We start from the raw sequence: 26,457 nt of genomic DNA, 5'->3' as shown, positions 1-26,457 counted from the left end.
TGACAAAAAAATTATGTACCACCGTGAGTTGGAACAGAACTCTTAAATGCTGATGATGTCTGTGTCAAGAGGAATACAGAGTCAAGGCCATGGCATTATTAATACAGAGGACGAGGCACTGTTTGCTCTGCTTTCTTATGTAGATAACTGGCAGGAAGGATCTAAAAGCACTATAAAACAACAAAAATCCCCCTTGGGTGGCAAAAGGATCGAGTATTGCTGCTTTACTGCTTGTGTCTCCTGGCTTCCCTCCTGTGTGGAAATGTAGTGAGAGGGAAAGGATCTGCTTTTGAGCAGGGTTGTTGGAGAATTGTAAATGAATTCCCTTGCCCCTCTCTCGTGACAGGCATGCCCTTTAACCAGCTGGGGACATTGGCAGGGAGCAAATACTACAATGTGGAAGCTACCTATTGCTACTTACGCTGGTGAGTGTCTGCGAGGATCTTGTCTTCCTGGACAGAGAATCAGTGGACTGTGGTTGCTGGTGCCAGATTCTTTTCTCCTTTCCTTTGCACTTGTGACTCTTTCCAGCAGATGAGGTTCAGGAGAGGGGGAAGAGATGGGTTTATTTCGCCCTTGAGCAGGACTAGTAATAAGGAAGAGCCTTGGTCATTAAAATCCATGCGTAGGGCTGCACTCAAAGGGCAGCTTTTCAGCTGAGACCCTCTGCCTGTGCTAGAGCCAGGTTTGGAGGGGAGCGGAGGTGCCGAGCGAGGTGCCCCGCATGGTGAGGTGGGTGGAATTCAGTTATTTGAACGTGGCCTTAAGGCACAGATTTGGAAAGGTGTGTAAACATCGCAGGTGGAGCTGTGGTGCAGCTTGAAGTGGGGTTTGCAGACATCAGTGGGAGTTAAGTACCTCAACATGTTCAGACAAAAGCACTAGGTACCTGTCTTCATGCTTAGATGCCTGCATAACTTTTTAGTGAATTAAAGCCATAAAATGTGAGCAACCTTGTGGCGAAGTAACTTTTTTGATGTGTTGTGTTTCGGTGTCTCAGTATCCAGTCTGAAGTGTCCTTTGAAGGTGCCTATGGGAACCTGAAGCGGCTGTATGACAAAGCAGCCAAAATGTATCACCAGTTGAAGAAATGTGAAACCAGGAAGTTGTCTCCAAGCAAGAAACGGTAAGAGGGAAAAGAAAAGGAGAGGGGCGCAGGCTGAGGGTTTGCAGTGCCCCCAGGGTCATCCTCTGGGCTGAGAGGAGTGTTTTTCTGGGAAGGGGGAACTGGTAGATGGCCAGTTGGAAACAGTGACTGTTCCCAGAATTTTGAGAGCTGCAGTCTAGACCCCATTCTTGATCTCTCGGGTCATAATTTCAGGAGAAAAGTTAAATGCTGGCTAGGTGTAGAGTTTGAAGTGAGAGATTTGCTCGCTCTCCCCTGGAGCTTGTGACTGTTCATGAGGGTTGAGGCATATTGGTGAAAATTAGAAGTGTGTGAGCCATCTCTTTTCTCCAGTTTCATCAGAATGTAGTTTTCAATTGTGACCTGATGTACCTATTAATAGAGCTCTCTCAGTCTAGTCCATCTCTGTGACAGGGTACCTGCTTTACAGTGTTTTCTTCTCAATCTTTTTAGAGGCAAAGACATTAAGAGGTTGCTGGTGAGCTTTATGTACCTGCAGAGTCTTTTGCAGCCAAAGAGCAGGTAAGGTTGCGACAGATTATATCTTCTATTGATAACTCGCAGTAGCAGGCATTCAGAACTGGAAGGGACTGTTCCCTGTAGGATAATAGAGCCTGTGCTGAGGGTTTCTGCCAAAAGGTCCATGACTTTCGTCTTCTAACCTTGCAGGGAGAGTGGAGAAGATTGTCTTCCAAGGGAGGCTGAAATACCAAAGGGTTAAATACTTTGTGACTCTGGCTAAATCGAGCCAGTAGCTGAGTGAATGTTGAACTCCTGAGCCTCGTAGCTCGTCTCTGTGCTGTACAACTGCCTTTGGTGGTTTTTTTTTGCCTTGTTCAGTCATCAAATGCTTTTTCCTGGCAAGCCCTGGATTTAGACTGATAGGACAGCAGAGAGTCACTGTCTGTACGTGTGCAGGGCTGTTCATGGCGTTTGGAAATCTGTAACCAAATACCTTGTTCAAAGAAACAAATAGCATAACCTGTTCGTGTTAGAATAAATGGAAAGCTTTGTACAGATGTCTGCTTTTTTTTTTTGCTTTTTTTTTTCTTGGATGTTCCCTGTCTCTGCTGGGAGGTTTTCAGGTGATTGTAAATTAACCTCTTAGTGCTTGAAATAGGGCATGTGTTTTAAAGGGCTTATACACAGCACTACAGTTAAACTCCTCATGGAATAGTTTAGGTTGGAAGGGACCTTCTAGAGGTCCAGTCCTCCCCCAGAGTAGGGTCCACTGTGAAGGTGGCTTCAAATGTGAAGTTGGATGAGGTTGCTCGGAGCCTTATCCAGCTGTGGTTTGAGTGGATCCAAGGACAGACATCCCACACCTCTCTGGTCCCCCTTCCAGCACATCTAGTCTCATTTTCCTTTTCTGCAGCTTGTACCCATTGCTTCCCTTCCTTTTGCTGTGCACCGCTGAGAAGAGGCTTACTCAGGTCCTCTATAACCACCTATTTGGCATCTGAAAACAGCAGATTATACCCCCTGAGCTTTCTCTCTTTCAGGCTGAACAAACTCAGTTCTCTTTGCCTCTTCTCATACATCATGTTCTCTATTCCCCTTGACAGTCCTCTGCTGGACTAAATCCACTTTGTCAGTGTTTTGTTTTAGTGTTGTGTGAGTTTATTTTTTTTTCTTTTTTGGTATTGGGGACCCCAAGACTGGGCGCAGTACTCCAGATGCCATCTCGTGAGTGCCAAAGAGAGGGGGATAATCATTTTCCTCAACCTGCTGGCTGTGCCCTTGCTAATGCAGCCCAGCACGGGATTAGCTTTCAAATATTGACTTATAGCAGAGTGGAACTTCAAGGCTTATTTAATATCTGCTTAACACATATTTAGCACATAAGAAAATTGGAAATTCCTTCAATTTCCCAAGCACATTGCCCCCTGAAAAGGATTTGCTAGATTTTGCAGATGGGTTTATTTTGTAACTAGGAGACTCCCATAGCCCATTATACTGAATGCTGTGGGTGCTTCTTTTGAAGTAGCTAATAGCTGCAGAGGATTTTGGAATATTCTTACAGGGCTACAAGTTAGATCCATGGAAGGAAGAAAAGTTGAGTCCCCAGATTGTGCGCTGCAATGCTCCACTGAGCAGTGGATCCAAAACTTTTGCTACTTTTAGCATTGGGGTGCCCTGTGTATCTCAGTGGCTCCTGCCTGAGCTGCCGGGGAAAAAGTCATATTTTTTGGACACCCATCTCTTTGCAGAGAGGTGCTCTAGTTATTGTCTTTAGTTTGGCAGCTGTGGGGAGGAAAACATAATCTGATTCATCTTGCTTGCTTCCCATAGCTGTTGTTGCCTGCAGTGTATTCCCTGGTGCTTCATCCTGTCGAGTGCTAAAGGAAGGCCTAACTGCCAGCTTTGGTTCAGTTTCCATGCAGACATTGCCAGGAGCTTGAGTCTTGAATAATAATTCTTGTTTATTTTTCCCTCTTGTTAAGCTCTCTGGATTCTGAGCTGACATCTCTCTGCCAGTCTGTGCTAGAGGATTTCAACCTGTGCTTGTTCTACCTGCCTTCTCCTCCTAATCTGAGCTCAACTAGTGAAGATGAAGAAGAGTATGAGAGTGGCTACTCCTTCCTGCCTGATCTCCTGATCTTTCGCATGGTGATCATCTGCCTTATGAGCGTTCACAGCCTCAAGAGAGCAGGTAACCAGTGCTTTATTCAGCTATTCAGAAAGGTAATGATTAACGTTCAGCAGTCCAGTTAGGCTGAAGAGGTTGTAATTGGCATTCATGTTTTGGACTAGTGGTCAGTCTCCCCCACCTCATTGTGCTGTCTTGTTGCAGGTTCAAAGCAGTACAGTGCAGCCATCGCTTTCACTCTGGCCCTCTTCTCTCACCTGATAAATCACGTCAATATTCGCCTGCAGGCAGAGCTAGAAGAAGGGGAAAATCCAGTCCCAGCCTTTCAGAGTGATGGCACAGGTAAGAGCAGACACAGTATAAGCTGGATCTCCTCAGCTGCCTGCCTGTAGGGCTGGCTTTTACTTTTCTCGCCTAAATCTCCTGGGCGTGGGTTTTGTAGTGTAGTGCCAGAGTGGTGGTAGAGACATCTTGATCTTTGCCTGCTGGACTGAAATCCCCAAAGATGGGTGATCTGCTGAGACAGTCTCCACTTTGATGCTCTCTGTGAGTATCAGCATCATCACAGGATTAAAATGCCACTTTCCTTGTTGGAAGGAGTTACCTTTCTGTATCTCTTGGCAGCTCGTTCATCATCTGTTTACCCCAATCTGTGCTCCTTATTTTCTGTCTCTATTTGCTGTTATTTACTGGACTCTTTTCTCCTCCGCTGAGGAGATGATCTCAGGTGAAACACCTGGGCAGAGCAGTGTCTGGGGGAGGCAGGGCCTGCTCAGCATACCTCATCTCTGCTCAGACAAAAGCAGATCTTTAGTTTCTGGGGGATCCTGTTGAGCAGAGAATAAAACTGCTGAATCTTTCCTCTGCAAACAGTCAGTTTGTAATATTTCACAGAACACAGGACTGGAGTTTTCCTGGTGAAAAGCAACAATGAATGACTCCTCCCCTGCATGGGTTTTGAAGCTGTTAGGGCTGCTGGAAAGTCTGTCAGCATATTGGTTAAGGAAGGGATTAGGTCAACTCTAGTAGATTAGGTCTAGTTACAGGCTGGAGTGGCTGGTTTGAGCAAGCTGACTGGCACATGCCCTTGCCCTGCTTGGTGGGTCGCTTGGCTCTCAGGCTGTAGAAAGCTGGGGAAAAGATTTGAGATTCAACTGTGTATTTTACGCTGGTCTAGCAGCATTCAGCACTGAGGCTGCCTGATCGTGGGGCAGCGCATTTTGGGCAGTAGGAGTCCAGGCTTCCTGAGTCTTTCTGGGCACCTTTTAGAAAGCCAGTCATTCTTCTGGGGTTGCCGTTACGTGTTCTCTGGTTAAAGACACTAATAGAAGCGATGGCTGAAATTCGCAGTAGTGCTGCCCTGGGCTTAGGGCTGGCAAGCAGCTTGTGTGACGTGTTGGGATTTTCTTAACTTGTGGTCTTGTTGCAAATGCCTGCAGATGACCAGGAGCCGCGAGAGCCGTTGAACTCGATTGAGAAGGAAGCTGAAGCTGACTTGGCCAATCATCAGCCCAGCGAGGAACAGCGGAAGAATGACTGCAAGAAAAGCAAGAAATACTCCCGCCTCTCCTGTCTGCGCCGCCGCCGCCACCCCCAGAAGGTGGATGAGAGTGACCTGAGCGAGGGCTTTGACTCTGACTCCAGTCAGGGCTCCATAAAGGGCAGCGATGGCTCAGAAAGTGGCTCAGAGAAGAGCGACGAGGAAGCAGAAGCTGCTTTTGATGTGGAGACGGACTCTGACATGAACAGCCAAGAATCTCGGTCCGATTTGGAGGACATGGAGGATGAGCCAGGTGAGGAGGGAAACGGCCGAGGCAAAAGCGGGCCCAAAGAGGCCTTAAAAAACTGTGTGGATGGCAGTGGGCTGGGGGACTCCAAGAGCCCAAGCATCTCTAAAACTGAGGCTCCGGATCCAGCAGTGAATGGGCCAGCTTCCCTGAGCACTAATGACGCAAGCATAGCCAGTAATCTCCAGGCCATGTCCACCCAGCTCTTTCAGACCAAACGCTGCTTTCGCTTGGCTCCTACTTTCAGCAACATCCTTCTGAAACCGAACAGTGAATCACCCATCTTGAAGGATGGAATAGAAAGCAAGCCATGTGTCAACGGAGATCTGGAGAAGCCCAGCTTGGCAGAGCAAGGTAAGGATCAGCGACCTCGTTCAAAACATTCGTCGTTGCAATTCTCTGTAGAAAACTGCAAGCTGTAGCAGTCTGTCTGTTAAAATTCACATTTTCCTGTGGTGCAAGTTTTCCTTTGGCCAGGTTTGGAGGAGCAGGTTGCCTAAGTACTGGGCAGGTCTTGGGTGTTTCCTGAAGGAGGAGGTTTACTGCCTGACATTCAGGAATATGTGCACTGAGCAAAGGAAACACCTGCAGCCTGCCAGGTTTATCTGTTGCTCTGCTCAACAGGCTAAATGCCGAGCAGCTCTGATAACACAGAGGATAATTCCAGCAGGTATTAAAAATTCAGATTATCTTCCTTTTTCCCATGTGAAATGTCTGTAATCAGACACTTACTAGTGCTTCTGGTGATGGAGAGTGCAGATGCAGTCCAGGAGGTTCTCCATGAGATGTTAGATTGTCAGCTCTGCAAAGCTCTTGTAGGAGCTTGTGTGTAAGATGTGACCTAGGTGCACGCGAGAGGAGTCGAGGGCCTCTCTGTGACCCTCTGAACGCTGCCTGGCCGAGTGCTCGGGACTGAACCAAACTGCAGATGCACAGCAGGTGGAGCTGCAATGTTTCTATTACCATGCGACTTACACAACTGAGTAATGTTCTGGGAAAAAAACAGCTTGAAAGGGAGATCTGATGCACTACAGGGAGTTGTTTGTATTTCAGATAAAACCACATGGGCCTGTTTGGTCTTGTTTGTCATTCCTCCCAGCTTCCCTGGAGCAAGGAAACATTTTTGCATCGTGCTGCCAAATTCAGTGGGCCTGCAGCACTGGCAAGATTCAGGCTTTGCCTGGGCCAGGATTTGAAGGGGAGTATTAGATCATGTTAATGTTTACTGGCTCCCGGCACTGCTTCCTAGCCACTTGAAAGAGATGGGGGTGAAGGAAGAAACAAATGATTTTTGGTCTGTTTAACGTTTTCCTTCAATGGGTTACACAGATGTTGCAGCTCCAGGAACCTATTTGAATAGTGTGGCCATGATACCTTTATAAATGTAAAGATTGAGAGGTTGAGTGAGCCAGGTTGAATGAATTAACTCATGTGCTTTTTAGCTTTGAGCTCTCCTTGCCTCAGCCGTGCTGTTTCAAAACTCAAGCTATTTAATGGTCTTAACAATCTATCAGGGATGGTTTCGGAATAAATTACTTCCTCCCTTTTTTATTCTGAGGGTTTATTGAATGATAATTGCTGTGCTAATAGGCAGAAATGACTGTGCAATTAAAATAAGGGACTGGAGCAAAAGGTGTTGTTGATTCCCAGATTGCTGCTACCTTGACCTCGGGTCACTCACGTAGCCAGGATGCAATTTCCCTGGCAGTGGCTCTGAGATCCTCGGGTCTGTAGAATTACGAGATTACAAAGCATATTCAGTATTTAAACAATCACCTGGGCCCTGGCTCATAAAATAGCCCTGCAGTTGCCTTCTCTTGCACAGCCCAAAGATCGGTGTGCCGTGACCTAACCAGGGATCGCTGGCTCTGTTCTCCGCAGTAAATGAAACGGTCCTTGTGCCAGCACGTGCTGCTTCCCCCGCTGTTAGTGAGCGTCTCAGAGGCTGCTGCAGGGGTGAAGGCATTCGCCAAACTTTCGCAGGGGGATTTTAGCAGTCTTCTCCCAGTGAAGAAGAAAATGCAACAGTGATATGCTCTTATCACAGGGGACAGGGAGTTGATTTTATGAGGATGTGTGGAGGCACCCAGAAGTTCAACTCGTACCAACCCAGTGCTCTTCTCGTACCAGTAGCGCTTGGCTCCTCAAGGGGTTTTATGCCTGCTATCCTGCTTTTCCCTTTGTTTCCCAGATGATGTGTCTGACTCTGAGGAAAGCATTTCAAGTAGCAAATCCTGCAGGAATGAGCGATCCCTTCAGGAGAAACTAGAGATCGTGACCAACGAAGGGCTGCTGCTCACTGTCAAGGTGTTCCTGGACTGGCTGAGGACAAACACGGACCTCATCATCATGTGTGCTCAGGTGGGAACTGCTTGGTGTCCAGCTCCCCTGGGCGGGGACACTAAGGGGATATTGAAGCTACTGTCCCAGTCCTGGACAGAAGGTGACTGTAAATACCCCACCAGCTGAATATAAGATAATCTTGACCTAAGAAGTGTAGTGAAGTTTACTCTTCATAAAGCATTCTCGGGTCTGTGAAAGATGCTGGAAAGCAAAGTGGCCTGGTTATTGCATACGTCTGCCTTGACATTTTCTGTGGCCTCTTGTGTTTTGTTCCTGCAGAGCTCTCAGAGCCTGTGGAACAGGCTGTCTGTGCTCCTGAACCTTCTGCCTTCTGCTGCAGACCTGCAGGAATCAGGTACTGGAGAAGGAAGTGACAGTGTAATGTCTCAGCAAGCCTAGTCGTCAGTGATTTCATGGTGTGTGATAGATCCCGGGGTGAGAGATTTGCCAGTAGCAGTTTACACGTGTGTAAGCAACATCACGTGTGTGTTTTTGTGTTTAAACACCATTCCAGTTAAATACTGTCCCGTAGACTTCAGCTCTGTTAATGTGTTATATATGGCTGACAATATACTGAAACACTCCTGTGTGCATAAGTCTTTGTGTGGCCAACGTGATTGGAATTAACTCTCAAGACCATAAGTAAGGGTATTATTTTTGTCATGGCGATTGTGGAAACTAGTTTTGAAGCTCCAGATGCTCATGATGTGGCCTGTACCTCAGCCCAAAGATCCCCATGGTTCATGAGAAGCATAGTTTAAACAGGGATGTTTGTCTGTCGGAAAGAATGGGAAAGCTAATCCCCCCCAAACTACAGTTTTTTGAAGTGATGTGCCTCAGCAGGCTGTTTGGGACAGTTACTCTTTATATTGTGCGTGGCCTTTTTGTTCCTCCAACACATGCTCACAGTACACGTGTAATTTAAAGCCTTCACCCTTGATCATTACAGATTGTGTGCCTTAAAGCAGTTCTCCTCTTGTTTAAGTCACCATATATTGCTGTGCTTCCCCTCCATCCTCTCCAGGGCTGGCCCTGTGTAACGAAGTCAAGGACATCCTGAGTGGCGCTGAGCTCCCAGACCTCAAAGCCAACTTGCTGCTCCCAGAAGATGTGGCCCTGCGGAATCTTCCCCCTCTGAAAAATGCACACAAGAGGTTTAACTTTGAGCAGGACCGGCCCATTTTCTCGGCCGTTGAGGAGGTGAGTCAGGGCAAATCCTGAATCTTGGCACAAGCTTTATGTCCCTTTCTGGGGGTACAGCCTGTCTTGGCTGTGCAGATGATGTAGTTCTTTCTTGCCAAAAAACTGAGGATGGGTTCGTGTTATTGGTGGGTGCTGTAGTCATCTGTTTATCCAAAAATCAGCGTTCGGAAAATTCCCTGCCAGAGTCGTTATGAAAGGAAGCAGAGTCACGTGTTGACAGCTTTGCTCCTGACCTCCCTGCCTGGGCAGAAGAGTTGTTATCTCTGCCCTGCCCAGAGTGAAGGGAGTTTGGTTGGAGCTGCAGGATACTTCCTGTGATCCTTCTCTAGTAAATGCAAAAGTCGGTGAAATCTCACTTCACGTGCCACACTGTGCCCTCGTGCAACACTTCTGTCTGTTTTCCCAAGCACAAAGGGCCAAGGTCATTGTTTCTGGGTAGCGGAGGTGTGCAGAAAAAGGTTCTTCTCTTCTTTTGCCTTGCTGGACCAATCCGCTTCCTTTGGAGCAGGGAATACATTAACATTTTCTGCCTCGATTTGAGGGCACCGCTCTGACACGTGACGTGGGACCCACGTTTGTTAAATCCCAGTCCTGCGAGTTGAGCTCTCGAACGTCACCTCAAGCTGCTGGGGCAGCTGGAGCAGAGTGCAGTGATCTCACATCCCACGTGAGCTCACCGTTTGCTGCCTTTGTGCAGCAAGAGTGGTGCCTACCCCAAAATCAGATATAGATTGTTTTATTTGATTCCTTTTCCCAGCACTGAGGGCTTGAGCAGAGATTTGTGGGGGAGAGCCTGTTGATGTTTTCTGCAGTCTTCGCAAGTTGGGGAAGCCCAGACTGCAAGCACTTCCAAGCTTTCTGTCCAACTGTAGGCTTTCCTGCAGTCTCTTGTCTTCAGAAGCACATTTTCATCAGAAATGTTCCCTTTAGATTTTTTTTTTTAATAGCGGTTTCTGCCTTTTCCAAAAGCGTGAGCTGCAGGGTCGGAGCTGGCTCAGGCTACAACCCCCATGGGGAGACATGGCTGGTGATTGCCTGTCTGCTTCTTTGCAGTCTGTTGTTCGGATTTGCTGCATTCGGAGCTTTGGCCACTTCATTACCCACTTGCAAGGCAGCATCCTGCAGTTCAACTCGGAGCTTGGGATCTTCATCAGCATAGCACAGTCGGAGCAAGACAATTTGCTGCACCAGGCGCAAGCCCAGTTTCACATGGTGAGTTGGCAGAGGTGGGCTAATTCTCTGTACTTGGCACAATTTCCTGTAGATTACTATTAGATTGTAACTATAATCACAGATCTCTAGTGGGAGGTCAAAGTTTTGCTCCTTAAAGCTACTTGGGTGTCCCCTTTTCACCCTGTTTCTGGAAGCGTGTGCTAGTGTCAGCTTGTGTGTTTCCTGCTAACTGATATGGAAGTTTGTTTTTGTAACTAGGCTGCAGAAGAAGCTCGTCGGAACAGGCTAATGCGAGATATGGCTCAGCTTCGACTGCAGGTAGGAGATGGCAGGTTCCAGCCTGAAAACTGGCAGGGTAGTGGCTGAAATGTCTGAAACTAGGAATCAGAGAATACCAGCTTGGAAGGGATCTCAAGGATCATCTGGTCCAACCTTTCTGGCAAAAACACAGCCTAAACAAGATGGCCCAGCACCCTGTCCAGCTGAGTCTGGGAAGGGAGAGCTCTCTGCTTCCATCCCACGCACAGGCAGTAAGTCTGTTCTGCAAAGACAGAATCATAGAATATCTTGAGTTGGAAGACACCCGTAAGTCCCTGCTCCTCGTAGGGCTACCTAAGACTAAACCGTCTGCCTAAAAGCATCGTCCAGATGCTCCTTGAACTCTGACAGGTTTGGTGCTCTGACCGCTTCCCTGGGGAGCCTGTTCCACTGACTGACCACCCTCTCAGTGAAGAATCTTTTCCTAATGTCCAACCTGAACTTCCCCTGATGCAGCTTCGTTCCATTTCCTCGAGTCCTATCACTGGTCACCAGAGAGATCAGCACCTCCCCCTCCACTGCCCCCCTTGAGGAAGCTGTAGACTGTGATGAAGTCACCCCTCAGCAGCGAGGTCTCCCCTCAGGTTTCTCTCCAAGTTGAACAAGCTGAGTGACTTCAGCTGCTCCTCCAAAGTCTTGCCCTCTAGACCTTTCACTCTCTTGTTTGCCCTCCTCTGGGCACGCTGTAATAGTCTGATGTCCTTATACTGAGGTGCCCAAAACCGCACACAGCACTTGAGGTTGGACCACACCTGTGCGGTGCAGAGTAGGACGAGATCACCTTCCTCTGACCCCCTGGCTGCATCCAGCTCTGCTCCGTGTGCTGGGAGGTTTCATGGGCCTGATGGAGCTTTGCAGGGTGAGTCTTGCCCTGTTAGATCGTTTGTTTTAGCGTAAATACAAAGCGAGTGTCTGTGTGTTTTTTCAGCTGGAGGTTTCTCAGCTGGAGGGAAGTCTCCAGCAGCCCAAAGCGCAGTCAGCCATGTCTCCGTACCTCGTCCCGGACACCCAGGCCCTCTGCCAGCACCTGGCTGTTGTCAAGCAGCTGGCCACCAGCGGGAGGTTCATAATCATCATCCCTCGAACAGGTACGGGGACTCCACAGCAAAAAAACCAGCCTGCCTTCCGCTCATTCCAGAATCATAGAATCATTTGGGTTGGAAAAGCCCTTGAAGCTCCTCCAGCCCAACCATGAACCTCACCCTGACCGTTCCCAACTCCACCAGATCCCTCAGCGCTGGCTCAACCCGACTCTTCGACCCCTCCAGGGATGGGGACTCCCCCCCTGCCCTGGGCAGCCCATTCCAACGCCCAACAACCCCTTCTGCAAAGAAATCCTTCCTAAGAGCCAGTCTGACCCTGCCCTGGCGCAGCTTGAGGCCATTCCCTCTTGGCCTGCCGCTGGGTCCTTGGCTCAAGAGACTCCTCCCCCCTCTCTGCACCCTCCTTTCAGGGAGTTGCAGAGGGCCAGGAGGTCTCCCCTCAGCCTCCTCTTCTCCACACTAAACCCCCCCAGGTCCCTCAGCCGCTCCCCATCAGACCTGTGCTCCAGACCCTGCACCAGCTCCGTTGCCCTTCTCTGGACACGCTCGAGTCATTCAATGGCCTTTTTGGCGTGAGGGGCCCAAAACTGAACCCACTCATCGAGGGGCGGCCTCCCCCGTGCCGAGCCCAGGGGTCACGTCCCTTCCCTGTCCCTGCTGGGAAGCGAGCCCCGTGGGCCGAGGTGGTGGCTTCCTCTCCTGCTGCTGTTGTCTTTTACTTCAGCTGGAGCAGTTGTAACGCCGTTGCCACATGTCACTGTCGGGGCCTGTTTTATGTGTGGCCCATGCTGGGAAGAATCCAACATAGTGTATCGATGAACATCTGGGAAGAGAGAGGCCCTGCTCGCCCTTCACTTCATCTGCCTCCTGCGGCAGCCGCTGCTGCTGCGCATCACAGACTGTTCAGGGCAATGAGGAATTCTTGACACATCTGGATGAGTTTGCAGCAGTAGAGCTGTAAACCAGATGTTCTTTTTTTTTTTTTTTTTTTTCTGTTAGTGATTGATGGCTTAGACTTCCTGAAGAAGGAGAACGCAGGTGCTCGGGACAGCATCCGGTATCTGGAGGCAGAATTTAAAAAGGGAAACAGGTGAGAATGGGGGAGTGATGTGATTTGCCCTTGCTTTTGGTGTATTTTGGGGTGGAATAAAATGTTAATGGTGGGAGCAGGCGCTGCATCCCTTGGAGCAGAGTGAGGAGTGGGCCAAGGAAAAGCCAGGCCTCAGGAATGCGCTTGGCAGGAGGGAAAGCAGTGAAGTAACAGATTTGGCAGCTGGTTCTCCAGATGCGCTTGTAGCTGCTGCTGCGCCATGAAATGTAGCTGCTTCTGAGGACCGGGGGGAGCTGCATCTCTTTATCAGAGCATAAAACTGAGCAGTGCCTTTTACTGATGCCCTGGGAGTGCTGGAAGAGCTGTACGGCGCTATTGCCCAGGGTAGCTGCAGAAGGACAAACAGCTCTTTCTGTGAAGACAAACTGCATCTTCAAGGCCTGTGTTGGGGCTGGTGAGCTTTGAAACACTCGTGGTATTGTGACCTGCACCCAGCTGTGGTGATAAGGGTGGAGGTGATCTAGAGGATTCCTTGGGTGGGGCTTTGGGTGGTGTTTTGGTTGATAAAAGGGCGGACGTGCCGTAGAGCATTGACTCCAGTCTGTGACACGGCCTCTCTGAGCTCAGTGACTCTGATCTTTCCTCAGGTACATTCGTTGCCAGAAAGATGTTGGGAAGAGCTTTGAGAGGCATAAATTGAAGAGACAAGATTTAGATGCCTGGTAAGATTACAACATCTGGAGATGCCTGAGCCCGATTCCCAGCAGGCAGGTGGCTTTGGGGAGAGGTGTTAGCACTGGGACCCATCGTGCAGCGTGCTTGATGCTCTAATAATTTTAAAATTTCTTAGAGTGTTAGGGCATCCATCTGTGCGTCTCGCATAGCACCAAGTGTTTGGTGCTAAGAAGGGTCTCAAAAAGCCCTCAGCAGGCAACAGAGAAACAGTCCTGCTCTCCCTGTGTCCTCCTGAGCATATGAAACTGCACAAACAAGTGGTCTTCCCCCTGATTTTCCCCTCTGTTTCTATTTTCTTGCGTCTGGCAGGAATCTCTATAAAATACTGGACAGCTGCAAACAACTGACAGTGTCCCAGGGAAGCGGAGATGACGACACCACGGGAATGGTCACCATCATCACGGGCTTCCAGCTGGAGGACCCAAGCACGTTCTCGGTGCCCATGCAGGTCGGTAGCTCTTTGGCTGTGCTGAGCCTTTCTGCTTCCTAGCAAGATCAAAATCTGGTTGACTTTTTAACGTTCCTGCCTTGGGTAATAACTGTCCTGGATTTCCCAGATTTCGAGATTCCTGTTTCCTTGAAGGCCCCTTGATTTCTCATGCTTTTGTGGTGCAAAGTATCCTGGGGGAGGTGGGAGAAGTAATCTGTGTGTCTGTGCAGGCCTCTCACGCCAGAGCAACTTCAGCATGGAGAAGGATTGAGCCTTTTAGCCATGGCAAACTCTGCCTGAGAATCTCCCAAGTTGTGAGGGGCAGACTTCTTGACAGGGCAAGAAAAAAAAAAAAAAAAATGTTTTGTCTCTGTTTGTTTGCAGTCTGCCATCCAGGCAGCCGCCAATGCCAGTGTAGAAATAAAAAATGTTCTGGAGTTCTACAAGCAGTGGAAAGAGATGGGCTGATGTTCGGAAAGGCATCGGGTTGGTGTACCTTTCTCTCCCCCTCTCGGAACGTGCAGCGTCTGAACAAAGGAAACAAAAATCCGGGCGATACTTAGAAACGAAGAAGCAGCAGCAGCAACAATAACAAAAATATCTACCAAAAAAAAAAAAAACAAAAAAAAAAATCCAATTTGGGCACGCACACAGACACCCTCCACCTGTATCCCCACCAGACGGCTGTACATCTCCGACGGCGCCAACTGCTCTGAGAAGAGAGAGGCACCTCGGCACGGCCGAGGCAGAGCTCTGCCCTTCTCCCAGTCGGCAGAGATGGGCGAGAGACGGGCAGTCATTCATTCCCCCCTCATTCCTCCCCAAAGCTTGCTTGGTCACCTGAAATGGGCAGGCAGCTTCGAAAGCGTGGACTTGACTTCAGTGAAACCAAACCAGCGCAGCAGAAATGGAGCCCTCCTAGCTTGGGAAAGAAGATCCAAAGAGTGTTTAGCTCTTGCTTGGCAATCTGGTGACAGGAAAGCAGATTTTTTTTTTTTTTTCTCCCCTCCTTTGAATTATTTTTCAAGGGTTTTTTCCTTTTAATTCTTAGTTTTTATATATATAAATAATATTAAAAAAAAAAAAGTCGAGTTCCTTTGGGGTTCTGGATACTCTTCCAATGTCAGAGAGAAAAGGAAACAATTATGCTATTTAAAAGGGGGGGAAAGCTCTTAATATAATTTTTTTTTTTCTTTGAACAAGCATATTTATTTCCTTTCCCTGTCCCCCATGGAGCGGGCTCAGTGCAAAGGGATTTTGGCCTGCAAGGAGAGAGTAGTCTGAAGCGCACATCCTTGCTCTCCTTACAAGCTGCATGCTTCACGAGCAACAAGAGATTGGCTGGGCTGCTTGAGAGAGGTGAAAAGGACTCTGCTCCTCCTTCCCCAGTCCCTCCCACTTCTTTGCTTCCAGCGTAAGACCTTGGAGAAAAGGAGTGGAATCCAGCGGAGCTGCTGGAAGAGAGAGAAGAGCCGTGTGGGATTTAAACACCGCTAAGGCTCAACCACTTGGCTGGAGTGCTGTGACCCTGGGTTGGAGCAGACATCTCCAAAGGACCCAATGCCTCTTCTTTTTTTTTTTTTTCCTTCTAAATCTTGCAATGAGGTGTGGAGGACGAAGGAGGATCTCAAAGCCATTATCTCTTCTGCTGGTTGTTCCGACACACCACTGCTGCTATGCCATGATAGAGAGGGTGGCAGAACTCGAGTGTTTGTGTCCCCCCTCCTCGCGTCCCTCTGGAGACAGCGCAGTGACTGCCGCTGCCCAGGAGGACTGAGCTCACAAACCGTTCAGTGCTTTTAGCATCCCAAAAAAGAAGGGATGATGCTACCTGGACAGATGCTGGAAGAGCTAATTTCCCTGTGAGGGACCTTTCAGACCTCCATCCTGACAGCATCTCAAGCAACCTGTGTCTGACATCCTGTCACACGCCGATGCTTGGAAATGAAGAAACGGGTTGCTCCCGGGACAGCAGAGCGGTGGGAACGGCCTCTTTGTAGTTCATCTGTGTCAATGTACTCAAGAAACAGATGTCTCCATCCACACGAACTAACAGCAGCTATGCAAGTAAAAACCACTAGTCTTCTACGTTTGCGTGTTTTTTCACGTGGGCCAGCCAGAAGCTGCTACGAAAGGGGCATAATACAGACAGACAAGTAACATACTCCAATCTGTGCAGACTTCCTAGCATGATGCATTGTACTGGAGTGGCAGGATGTTCCTTGTTTTCAGGTAAAAACTGAAAAAAAAAAAAAACCAGCACAAGTCCCAGAGGATTCATTTATATTCCAGTTTCAGTTCCTTTGCAGCATGCAGCCTCGTAGCACAGCAGGGAGAGATGCCGAGCTTTAAGTTAGAGCTGGAGCTGGCCCTACGAGGTCTGTACCTTGGGGTCTGAAAGGCAGGTGGAGGGGCTGGAGTGGCAGGATTTCCCTGCAGGTTTTTCCTTTTGCAGCTTCTCCTGAAACTCGTGGTGCTTTTCTAGGCTAAGCCAAGGAAACGATGTAAGCAAGAACGGCAGGTCAAAGACTCTGGCTCATCTTGGGTGTTCTTAGAGATCTAAGATGGGCTGTGAAGCTTGTCAGTCCCTCTTTCCTCCAGTGCTACCAGTGTTTTTATTTGAAGCCATTTGTTTAGCTCATTATTTTTGTTTGATGGGATGGGAAAAGAAAAGAGAATCATCTTGTGGGACTTATCCTTCAATGTATGAGCCAGAGCACAGTCCCCTCCCCTTTGCCCCTCAGCTGATGCCGAGGACGCTGCTTGGTGATGGTGGAAGCCTGGCTCAGTGGGGTGGATAGCTGGTGGGCTGTGTTGGTTTTTTTTTTTTCTTCCAGCTGCTTAAGGAAACCCTCCACCACCTTGCTGCAGAGCCCATCAGAAGGGTCTGCACTCTGCAGCTCCTTTCTGGAGGTCTGCTCGAGCTGAAGCCTGGCTGTGTTTGCCATCTGGAGAGGCCCAATTGTCATTCCCTTCTGGCTGCGTAGTTGGGGTTGGTCAAGGTGAGAGAATTGCTGGGCTGAAATCAAAATCAGGAGGAGCTGGAGGCATTCCTCAGCTCTGCTCTGGGCCAGGTATTCCCTTGGCCACAGCTGGATCTTGAGGGGAGAAAAGAGCAATGCAAAATAAAGCAGCAACCAACAGGGAATGCCTGTGGCTCGTGCCTCGGGTCGGATGGCTCCCAGGCTGCCGGGGGTGCGGGATGAGAGCTGGGAGCCCAGTGCTGTGGGCTCAGGGCAGCAGATGAGGCTGGTGCTGTCACTGCACAGACAGTGCAGGGGGTCACAGTCCGGTGCAGGAGACTAACCCAGTCCATCCATGTCCTGAATCAGACTGGTGGCCTGTCAGGGCTGGACACAGAAGGCAGTTTAAGAACAAAAGTAAATAAACTTGATGTTTCTGTAACAAGACGTTGCTTCTGAGCTGCAGTGAGCCCACTTTGGGGCCACGTGGTGAAATCAGAGGGCTTCTTTCTAAAAGGCAGCAAGGTTGTTGCCTTACTTTCCTCATAACCATCCCTTAGTAAGTGCCCTGGTCTCCTGAGGGGGGGTGGTGTTTAATATTAACACAGAGGTTTTGCACACCTGGAGAGGAGGAAAAGGCCCTTCGACGGGGATTCTTAACAGCCCAGTGGCATCTTTCAGTACATCGTACCTCTGGGCTGAGTGGGGAGGGATAGTAACCTTTTAAAAAAGGCACCTGAAAGATCCCTGTGCAGGGCTTCCTCTCCAGAACATGCAACTGTGGTTGAGGACCTGATGAATTATTTTTTATTTTTGGATGCACATCCCCAGTCAGAGATACACGAAGCTGAAAAAGTGGGAGACTTCAAAGCTCTGGAGCAACGTAGCGGCAAAGCAGCCTCAGGGAAGGTGACGAGCTCTGTCACCTTCTACTGGAGGCTCAACTTCTTTAAGATTGGGGTAAAGGAAGACACTTCTTACCCCCAATCTCAGCACTCACGAGTTGGAGTCTCCTCCCTGGGTATAAATTGATGCAGATCTGCTACGTCCAAGGGTTTGTGCCAGTTTGCCCCGCACAGGATTTGGTGCATCGCTTCCAAATCCCACCCCAGAAGCCAAAAGCAGGAGGCTGCTTTCCCCGGCCTGTTACGTTGGTTGCTGATGTGAAGCCGTTCTCCAGGGCTAAAGAAAACTTGAGAGATCACTGGGGAGGCTCCGTGTATCCCGGCTCCCTGCTCTGCCCGTGGCTCCTGAGCCCCGTGGCTGGGCTTTCCCCAGAGCTCCCCCCAGCCTGCCCCTGCCAGCCCGGGGGAGAGCCGCAGCCTCATGTCATACAGCGATGGAGCCTTGTGAAAGCCAGCTCAGGGCCAGTGCTATTTCTGTACCAACTCAAAGCTTGCTAAAACCAGCTCCAAGCTAGTCCCAGCGCACCCACTGTGCTGAGGAGAGCAAAAAACAAAACAATCTTGTGGGCTGAAAGCGTTGGTTTTAATGTGGTGTTGTGTGTTTCTTGGGTTTGATTTTTTTTTTTTTCTTTTTGCTACCACCATGTTGAGCTCTTGGAAGTTTATGGGGTGACCCCGAGCTGGGGGAGCGCGGGTTTGTGGTGGTTGAGGCTCGCTGGGTTTCCCGGGGTGGCAGTGCAGGGCCCGGGGGCTGTCCCCAGGCCGTGGCTGGTGGCCACAGTCGCTCTGGTGCTTGTTGGACTCGTGCTCGGTGGTTTCACGGGCTGTGCCAAGCGCCTCTTCCTTCTGCTCTGATCCCTGCTCGGCTCGATGCCACCTGCAATGCCTTGGATTTTCGCTTGCGTCTTAGATTTTTTTTTTTTTTTTTTTCCTTCTTGACATCCAGCAGAGCTTCCCAGTCTGGCTGGGGCAGAAAACAGGGTGGGGAAAACAGGGCGGCTGTGAGAATGGAGAAGGGCAGGAGGGTTGGCACAGGAGCCCTGTGCCGCTGGTCCTGCCTCTGTCTGCTGGCAGGGAGAGGACTGTTGCTTGGTTTGAGGCGAGGGACAATCATCTCTCCCTCAGTCCTCCTTTTGTAGCACAAAAAAAAGCCCAGCCTGTGGATTTGTGCTTAGATAGCTCTGGCTGGGGGACCGATGGGACGAGGAGGAGCTCGGGGGCTCTCACGGCATGTGTCTTGACTGTGATCTGAACACATTGACTAGCTTAATAAAATACAAGATGTTTGTACCTCTTGTTTTGTGGTGATTCCCAGCCCGGGTTTCTCCTACGCGGCCCCATTTTTGATACGTGAATCATACGTGCACTTTGACCAAACTTTCTGCTTTTCAGAAAAAAAAAAAAAAAAAGCGTTGCCATTCCCAGCCCCTTTGAATGTTGAGTCAGGTGAAGGAAGAAGGTGAAACCCTTGGTTTGCTTTTGATCTGATGGGATGAAATGTAGGTGGGTCCCTTCCTTATCACTCTAACAGGACTAATTTCCTTTGTTCCTCTCCCCTTTGCTCGCTGCCTTTGTGCGTGGGGACAGATTCATCCTCCTGCCAGGGCTCTGCACGTCGGAGCATCCCCAACCCCAGCGACATTGTGATCAGCAAAAAGAACCGCAGAGGTTTATTGGGTGTCTTCTCAGGGGGGTTAGAAATGACACGTTATTTTAAAATGCGTAACTTCTAAGTGTTGATTTAAGAGGCTTGGTTTTGGGGGCAGAGCTGAGCCTGTGAGGGTCCAGGCCAGGCACTGGTGACACGGAAGCTGGGGGTGGTGTTTTATGGCGGGGGGAAAACCTTCCACTCCCTGTATTCGTTCCCACCAAAGCTCCTTTATTTGCTCTGCTGGTGGAAAGCCTTGAGCCAGGCACTAATATAATTTACTCTCCCTCTCCAGTTCTTTGGAGGCTGCCAGCAGTAGGAAAGTCGGAGAGGGAGGTTGTGAAAAGGCGAATCTGCCTTTTAGTTCCTAGTGGGAGAAGGAGCCGTGGGCGACTTCTTCCCACGGGGCGAGACGTGCCCTGCGTCCCAACGCCGCTGCCTGCCGTGGCACAAAAGGGACCTGTCACCGCCAGCTCTGTCCCCTCCAAAGGGGCTGGAAACGCCTCTTCCAGCTTGCGGGGGCCGTGCTCAGAGGCTGCCCAGCGTCGATGGCCTCGGCGGGGGCTCTGATGTGCCACCTGCCTCCTTAAAAACTCGGTGCCTCCGTTTCCAGGCAGCTTCTTGCTGCAAGAGCTGCCCCGGTGGGGCATGAACTGAGGGGTTTTTTGCAGAATTGAAGCAGATTAAAACCTTATAGCGCTGATGAAGAGCTGGGCCTCTGGTCCTTGGAAAGCCCCGGGAGCCTCCCTCTCACCGGCCGCTCCCCCCCCTGCACCTCCGCTTCTGCTTTCCCTGTACAGAAATGCCATTTCTCTGCCCCGAGTAGGTCCCCACGCAGGGTTTGCTGCGCTTCACACAGGTTATTTTGAGGGGCTTTTCAGCCCCGGGACCTGCACCCCTGCATAGATACAGCAGGTCCCTTTGCGGGCAGGCTCACGGGACCCCCAAACCCTCACGCCGGCCGGAGAAGCACCTCTCAGCCGGTGCTGCCGGTGCCCCAGAGCCCTGGGTGCAGCTCAGCCCCGGCGCCTGCGGATTTGAGCTGCACGTCCTGGGGTGCTGAGCCAGGAACATGAGCCTTCTCGGGAGTAAATAAATCCCCAACGCTGGGAGCTTGGACAGCAACGATCCCGCTCACGGTTCAACCCTCCACCTCCTGAACGGCGGCTCCATCCCACCGCGGCGCCGACGCCTCTGCTGGCATTTGCTCCTGGACTGAGCCCGAGCCACCTCCAGCCCTCGCTGTGCCAGCGGGACGCTCTCAGGTCAGCCGGGAATGTTTTCCCAAATTTAATTTTGCTTTCTTCACCTTTCCCCACCTCCTGGGTCTCTGCGGCGCTCGTGGGGCCCCGTGGTGTAACCGGGTGGGTGTTTGCTGCGGGTCCCTGCGTGGACCTGGCACTCGGCTCCCCCGGCTAAAGAGCTCGTTGGCATTTAAAATCTGATGCCCAGAGCCACTTTCCCGTAGTCCCACCACTGTCGGAGCAGCGGGGTCTTGCACCCAGGGGGAATTTGGGGGGATTTCAGCCAAAGGCAGCAGCGTGTCCAGCACAAAGTTCCCTTTGAGCCCCCGCAGAGGCCCCGGTTGCCCCGTCCGCCAGGGAGGGACCCTCCAGCCACTTTCTGCTGCCGCAGCCCGGGAACGCGGCCGGGGGAGGTGGGTGGTGAGCGGCAGCCGTGGGGCTGAGACCCCCGGCCCGCAGGGGTGAGGGGGGGAGGCCCAGCACGGTGTCACCCACCATCCCACCAGTGCTCCTCGCCAGCTCCGCTCCTGCCCCACGCAGGGTGGTGGGAGGTGTCTCCAGACCCTTTTAGGTTGTTTCTTTTTTTTTCTTTTTTTTTCCTTTTTCTCCTCCTTTCTAAACCACTGGGTGAGTTTTGGGCTGGGGGTTGGCAGGGGACACTCAGGATTCCCCTTGTGCTTTCCCCATGCCGTGCCTCAGTTTCCCCACTGGGGAAACCCTTCCCCAACCACCAAGTTCTGTGTCCAGCTTCACCCTGGCCCCTGTGTAAACCTCCATGGCTGGGCCAGGGCTTGGGGGTCTGCAGGGCATCCGTGGGGCTTTTCTCCCTCCGTGGTGGCCCGGTCCTAAGCCTGGTTCTACCAGGGACAACCCCAAAGCAGGTAAATGGGGTCAGGAGCCTCCGCGGGGACGCGGTGGGGCAGGGCGTGAGGGCAGGATCTGGCTCTTTGCTGCAGCCCCCCCCCGACTGCTGCCAGCCCCCACCCATGCCCCCCCTGTCCTGGGCCTGGGGGGCCCGATCCTGCTCAGATACCCCGCCATCCCCCTCACCCTCCCCGTGGCTCTCTGGAAGGGTGAAGGGGGGAGCTTTGCCAGTCACATCCCTGGAAAAAGCCGCTGAGCTGAGCCGAGAGTCGAGCCAGGGCAGCTGTCCCGGCTCCTGCAGCCCCCTCCCCCAGTGGCCCCTGTCCCATCTCTGCAGGCCATGGGCTGTGGCCCAGTGCCCTGACACCTCTAGCCCCGAGCGCCTCGGCCCCACCATGCTGACGATAAAGCTGCCGCAGATCTTCAGGGTCCATCAGGTGCCGCGGGTACGTGTGGCTGGGTGATGGTGGGGCTCTGCCCTCAGGTTTTCCTCTCCCCGAGTTCCCTCATCCAAGGTGGAAAATCACCTGGGGGTCCCCACCCAACCTTGCTCCAGCTGGTGAGACGCTCCCAGCGCACCCTGCCTCAGTTTCCCCACCCACCACGAGGCCAGAGCAGCTCTCTGGGGCTGCCCCACTCCCCTCCCGTGTGTCTCCTGACCAGCCCCGCTGTCCCCACAGATCTTCTGGGAGGATGGGATCATGTCAGGGTACCGGCACCCCAAAAGCTCAGCCCTTGACTGCGTCCTCAGCTCCTTCCAGATGACTAACGAGACGGTCAACATCTGGACACACTTCCTACCGACCTGGTGGGGATGGGGACAAGGACAGAGACGAGGACGTGACTAGAGTGGCGATGGGTGTGGAGATATGGGATAGTGACAGGGACAGAGATGGGGAGGGGGACAGGGACAAGGAAAGGATGAAAGGATGGAGATGGGAATGGGGACCGGTTTTGGGCACCTCAATCCGAGAGAGATCTCGAGGGGCTGGAGCGAGGGCAGAGGAGGGCAACGAAGCTGGGGAAGGGCCTGGAGAATAAATCCTGTGAGGAGCGATGGAAGGAGCTGGGACTGTTCAGTGTGAGGAGGAGAAGGGGAGGGGAGACCTCATCACTCTCTGCAGCTCCCTGAAAGGACGTTGTGGAGAGGTTGGTGCTGGTCTCTGCTCCCAGGGAATTAGTGACAGAACGAGAGGGAACGGCTTGAAACTGCAACAGGGGAGGGTCAGGCTGGACAGGAGGGAAAAATGTTTCCCAGCAAGAGTGGTCAGAGAGTGGAATAGGCTGCCCAGGGAGGGGGTGGAGTCCCCACCCCTGGGGGTGTTTAAGGGCCGTTTGGATGAGCTGTGGGGGGATGTGGGGTAGGGGAGAGCTTTGTAGAGTCGGGCTGAGGGTTGGACTCGCTGATGCCGAGGGGCTTTTCCAACCTGAGTGATTCTGTGGGACAGAGACAGGAGTGGGGATGGGGGCAGGGACGGGGCCAGGCGTGACGATGAGGAGGGGCTGGAGGTGGGAGTAGGGACAAGGATGGGGACAGAGACAGGGAATAGGGACGGGGATGGAGCTCACCCCTGTGCCCGCAGGTATTTCGTGTGGCGCTTCCTGGTGCTCTCATCCTCCCTGGACTTCTGCCGGGAGCCCCACCACTGGCCCCTGCTCATCTACCTGCTGCTCGTCTGCCTCTACCCCTTCGCCTCCAGCTGCGCCCACACCTTCAGCTCCATGTCGGCGCGCGCCCGCCACATCTGCTACTTCTGTGACTACGGAGCCCTCAGCCTCTACAGCCTGGGTGAGCCGCTGCGGGGGGCCTGGCGCAGGGATGGGGACAGGGACCGGGAGCCACTGGCCCCCTCGTTTTTTCTTGCAGGCTGTGCGTTTGCCTACGGTGCCTACGCAATGCCCGACCACTGGGTCAGCGGCGTTTTGCACCGTTACTTTGTCCCCGTGGCTGCTTTTAACTCCTTTGTCTGCACCGGCCTCTCCTGCTACTCCCGGTATGTTTTGCAGAAAAAGCACCAGAAAAGCACCAGAAAAGCACCAGTCCTGCAGCTGGGTGGAAACTGGGGCTGGATGTTTCCTCCTTCTCAGCTTTGGGGTCTCTGGGGTGGGTCCCCTTGTGCAGGCAGCAGGTGTGGCCCAAAGCTTGCAGGGTCCTCGCTGCAGGGGCTGACAGGAGTCTATGTCCCCCCTCCCCAATTCCCCCTCCCCAATTCCCCTCCCTTCTCCCCCTTCACAGCTTCCCTGAGCTGGAGCATCCCCGGCTGAGCAAGGTGCTGCGCACGGCGGCTTTCGTGTACCCCTTCCTCTACGACAACATCCCGCTCTTCTACCGGGTGAGTCGGGGTGTCCCGGGGCAGGCTGCTACCACCACGGGGGTCCCGGGGTGCTTCCAGGGGTGGGGGGTGTGTGTGTGTGTCCCCACCATTGCTCACCCTCCTCCCCACAGCTCCTCTTCTGCTTCTGGAGTAGCTGCGCCTGGAACGAGGCCGTGGCCGGGTACTGCTACCACCTCCTCTTTGCGCTGCTCACCGGCTTCCTCTTCGCATCCCACCTGCCCGAGCGCCTCGCGCCCGGCCACTTCGACTACATCGGTGAGCAGCAGCCCCCAGTGCCTCCCAGTGCCTCCCAGTGCCTCCCAGTGCCTCCCAGTGCCTCCCAGTGCCACAGCGCCTGCCCCCAAAGCAACCCCTTGCAGTGGGAGCTGGGCAAGGAATCCCAGCACCCAGGGGTGCTGTTGGGCCTCTCACCCCGACAGGACACAGCCACCAGCTCTTCCACATCTGCGCCGTGCTGGGCACCCACTTCCAGCTGGAAGCCGTCCTCAGCGACGTGTGCTCGCGCCGGGCCTGGCTGCGGGGCCGCCTGCCTGCCCCTGGGCTCCCTGGCACCTTCGGCACCGCCGGACTGGCCCTTTTGGGCAACGCCGCCATCATCAGCGCCTTCACCACCGCCTTGCCGCGGGCCCCTGGCAGCTCCGCCGGCCCCGCAAGCGTCCCCACGGAGGCTGGGTGCCTCAGGGAGCCGTGACACTGCGGGGTGAGTGGCTGGGCTGGGGGCGCCCAGACGTCCTGGCACCCCCAGAGCTCCTCCCCTGGCTCCAAGTGTGGGGAGAAGAGGGTGAGGGGCTCAGATGCCTCAGTCCTGCTGTTGGATGTCTTGGGGTGTTATAAGAGGAGGTGCCCCCCCCTCCCCGGTCCCTCAGCCAGCGAAGCTGCACCCCCCCCTTCTCCCTCTTCGTGCCTCAGTTTCCCCACTTTTAAAATACAGCTAATCACACTCATCACTGCAGGGAGGGCACTGACCCATGTAGCAGCCCCCCATGAAGATGCCCAACCAAGGCCTGGGACCCCCAAATCCCTGACCCAAGCAGGTCCAACACAGTTACCCTGGGGACCCGTGTCTGTCTGTCTGTCTGTGCGTGATAGTCACAGCCCAGCAGGGCTGAGGTGCAGTATTGGTGGCCCCACTGCGGCGTTCGTGGCCCCAGTGCAGCGGCGGGGCCATTGCTGGGTGCTGGGGGGCAGCTGAGGGCTCTGGGCCCCGGGGCTGGAGGCAGAGAGAAGGGTTGAGTTTCAGTGAGGGCAAAGGCCGGGCTCTGCCCTTGGGGCACAACAACCCCCAGCAGGGCTACAGGCCTGGGGAGGAGTGGCTGGAGAGCTGCCAGTCAGAGAGGGACCTGGGGGGGATTGGTAATGAGCCAGCAGTGTGCCCAGGGGGCCAAGAAGGCCAATGGCATCCTGGCTTGTACCAGCACTGGCGTGGCCAGCAGGGACAGGGAAGGGATGTGACCCCTGGGCTCGGCACTGGGGAGGCCGCCCCTCGATGAGTGGGTTCAGTTTTGGGCCCCTCACGCCAAAAAGGCCCTTGAATGACTCGAGCGTGTCCAGAGAAGGGCAACGGAGCTGGTGCAGGGTCTGGAGCACAGGTCTGATGGGGAGCGGCTGCGGGACCTGGGGGGGTTTAGTGTGGAGAAGAGGAGGCTGAGGGGAGACCTCCTGGCCCTCTGCAACTCCCTGAAAGGAGGGTGCAGAGAGGGGGGAGGAGTCTCTTGAGCCAAGGACCCAGCGGCAGGCCAAGAGGGAATGGCCTCAAGCTGCGCCAGGGCAGGGTCAGACTGGCTCTTAGGAAGGATTTCTTTGCAGAAGGGGTTGTTGGGCGTTGGAATGGGCTGCCCAGGGCAGGGGGGGAGTCCCCATCCCTGGAGGGGTTGAAGAGTCGGGTTGACCCAGCGCTGAGGGATCTGGTGGAGTTGGGAACGGTCAGGGTGAGGTTCATGGTGGGGCTGGAGGAGCTTCAAGGGCTTTTCCAACCCAGATGATTCTGGGATTTGGGCTCAGGTGGGGGTGCAGGCGGCTGGCAGGGGCCATGCGGGGGGTGAGCCAGGCAGGTCCTGCACTGTAGCCCCCCCAGGAGCTGCGGCCGGGGCTGTGCTGGAGATCAATTTGGGGCAGGGGTGATTAATCACCCTGGGTGGGGCCCCCGCAGCAGCATTGCAGGTGGTTTGGGTGGGGGAGAGGAGAAACAGAGCCCAGCAGCCCCCAGCACGAGGCACACGCGTGTGCGTGGTGGGTGTGCAAGGGAGGGCCGGGGTCCCCGGGCTGTGGTCTCGAGCTCCTCACACCTCCCCCTGCAGCCCCAGCCTTGATGAAATGGTGGTTTGCTACAGGAACCCGGCTGGTGGGAGGGCGCAGGGCTCCGGGGGGGGCACATGGAGCAGCCCCGCAATAACCCCGCGCTTGGGACAAGCATCTTTTTTCTTTAAATTAAACTGGAATAATGGTGATGCAAGTGCTGGGCTCATCATTGCCAGGGCTGGGCGCTGGACACCTTTGGGTGCTGGGAGAGGGAGGTCCTGGGCCTCGGGAGGGTGATGTGGGGGTACCCCCACTGCCCTCCCCCCCCCCCCGCCACCCCACGCCCTCAGCCCAGGAACGAGCTGGCTCCACCATCTGTGCATTTATTTCTTTCCACGGTTAACAGAAAGGGGTGTAAAAGGGGGGCTGTAGGGTGGGGGTTGGCGCCCCTGTGGGGCCG

The 26,457-nt window shown here is 53.0% G+C and overlaps 2 protein-coding genes across 5 annotated transcripts in view; both read left to right on the top strand.

Moving 5' to 3' along the window:
* SMG5 (SMG5 nonsense mediated mRNA decay factor) overlaps positions 1-18,955 on the top strand; it is a 32,964-nt gene extending 14,009 nt beyond the window's left edge. The window contains exons 7-22 of one of the 2 annotated variants that reach the window (XM_074809728.1): positions 347-425; positions 1,001-1,126; positions 1,580-1,648; positions 3,571-3,779; positions 3,921-4,058; positions 5,156-5,857; positions 7,695-7,864; positions 8,126-8,201; positions 8,871-9,046; positions 10,103-10,261; positions 10,481-10,540; positions 11,469-11,628; positions 12,583-12,673; positions 13,282-13,356; positions 13,679-13,817; positions 14,184-18,955. In XM_074809728.1, coding sequence (XP_074665829.1) covers positions 347-425; positions 1,001-1,126; positions 1,580-1,648; positions 3,571-3,779; positions 3,921-4,058; positions 5,156-5,857; positions 7,695-7,864; positions 8,126-8,201; positions 8,871-9,046; positions 10,103-10,261; positions 10,481-10,540; positions 11,469-11,628; positions 12,583-12,673; positions 13,282-13,356; positions 13,679-13,817; positions 14,184-14,267 — 2,513 coding nt within the window. In that variant the 3' untranslated portion in view covers positions 14,268-18,955. Of the gene's footprint in view, positions 1-346; positions 426-1,000; positions 1,127-1,579; positions 1,649-3,570; positions 3,780-3,920; positions 4,059-5,155; positions 5,858-7,694; positions 7,865-8,125; positions 8,202-8,870; positions 9,047-10,102; positions 10,262-10,463; positions 10,541-11,468; positions 11,629-12,582; positions 12,674-13,281; positions 13,357-13,678; positions 13,818-14,183 lie in introns of those variants that run through there. The other variant, XM_074809729.1, reaches the window with a different exon arrangement.
* A 123-nt stretch (positions 18,956-19,078) lies between these two features.
* On the top strand, positions 19,079-25,219 carry PAQR6 (progestin and adipoQ receptor family member 6). 3 transcript variants are annotated; one of them, XM_074809732.1, is made up of 7 exons: positions 19,079-20,580; positions 21,761-21,869; positions 22,104-22,231; positions 23,007-23,417; positions 23,660-23,756; positions 23,870-24,014; positions 24,179-25,219. In XM_074809732.1, the coding sequence occupies exons 2-7, from the start codon at positions 21,819-21,821 to the stop codon at positions 24,448-24,450; spliced, it is 1,104 nt and encodes a 367-aa protein (XP_074665833.1). In that variant the 5' UTR covers positions 19,079-20,580; positions 21,761-21,818; the 3' UTR covers positions 24,451-25,219. The 3 variants fall into 3 exon arrangements, with proteins under 3 accessions (XP_074665833.1, XP_074665832.1, XP_074665831.1); XM_074809731.1 differs by having other exon boundaries at positions 19,079-21,869; positions 23,007-23,212; positions 23,291-23,417; XM_074809730.1 differs by having other exon boundaries at positions 19,079-21,869.
* The last annotated feature ends 1,238 nt before the right edge of the window (positions 25,220-26,457 follow it).

This window comes from Strix aluco, chromosome 30 (assembly GCF_031877795.1).
Source record: "Strix aluco isolate bStrAlu1 chromosome 30, bStrAlu1.hap1, whole genome shotgun sequence".
Lineage (NCBI taxonomy): Eukaryota > Metazoa > Chordata > Aves > Strigiformes > Strigidae > Strix > Strix aluco.
This window is presented reverse-complemented; position numbering and strand designations above follow the sequence as displayed.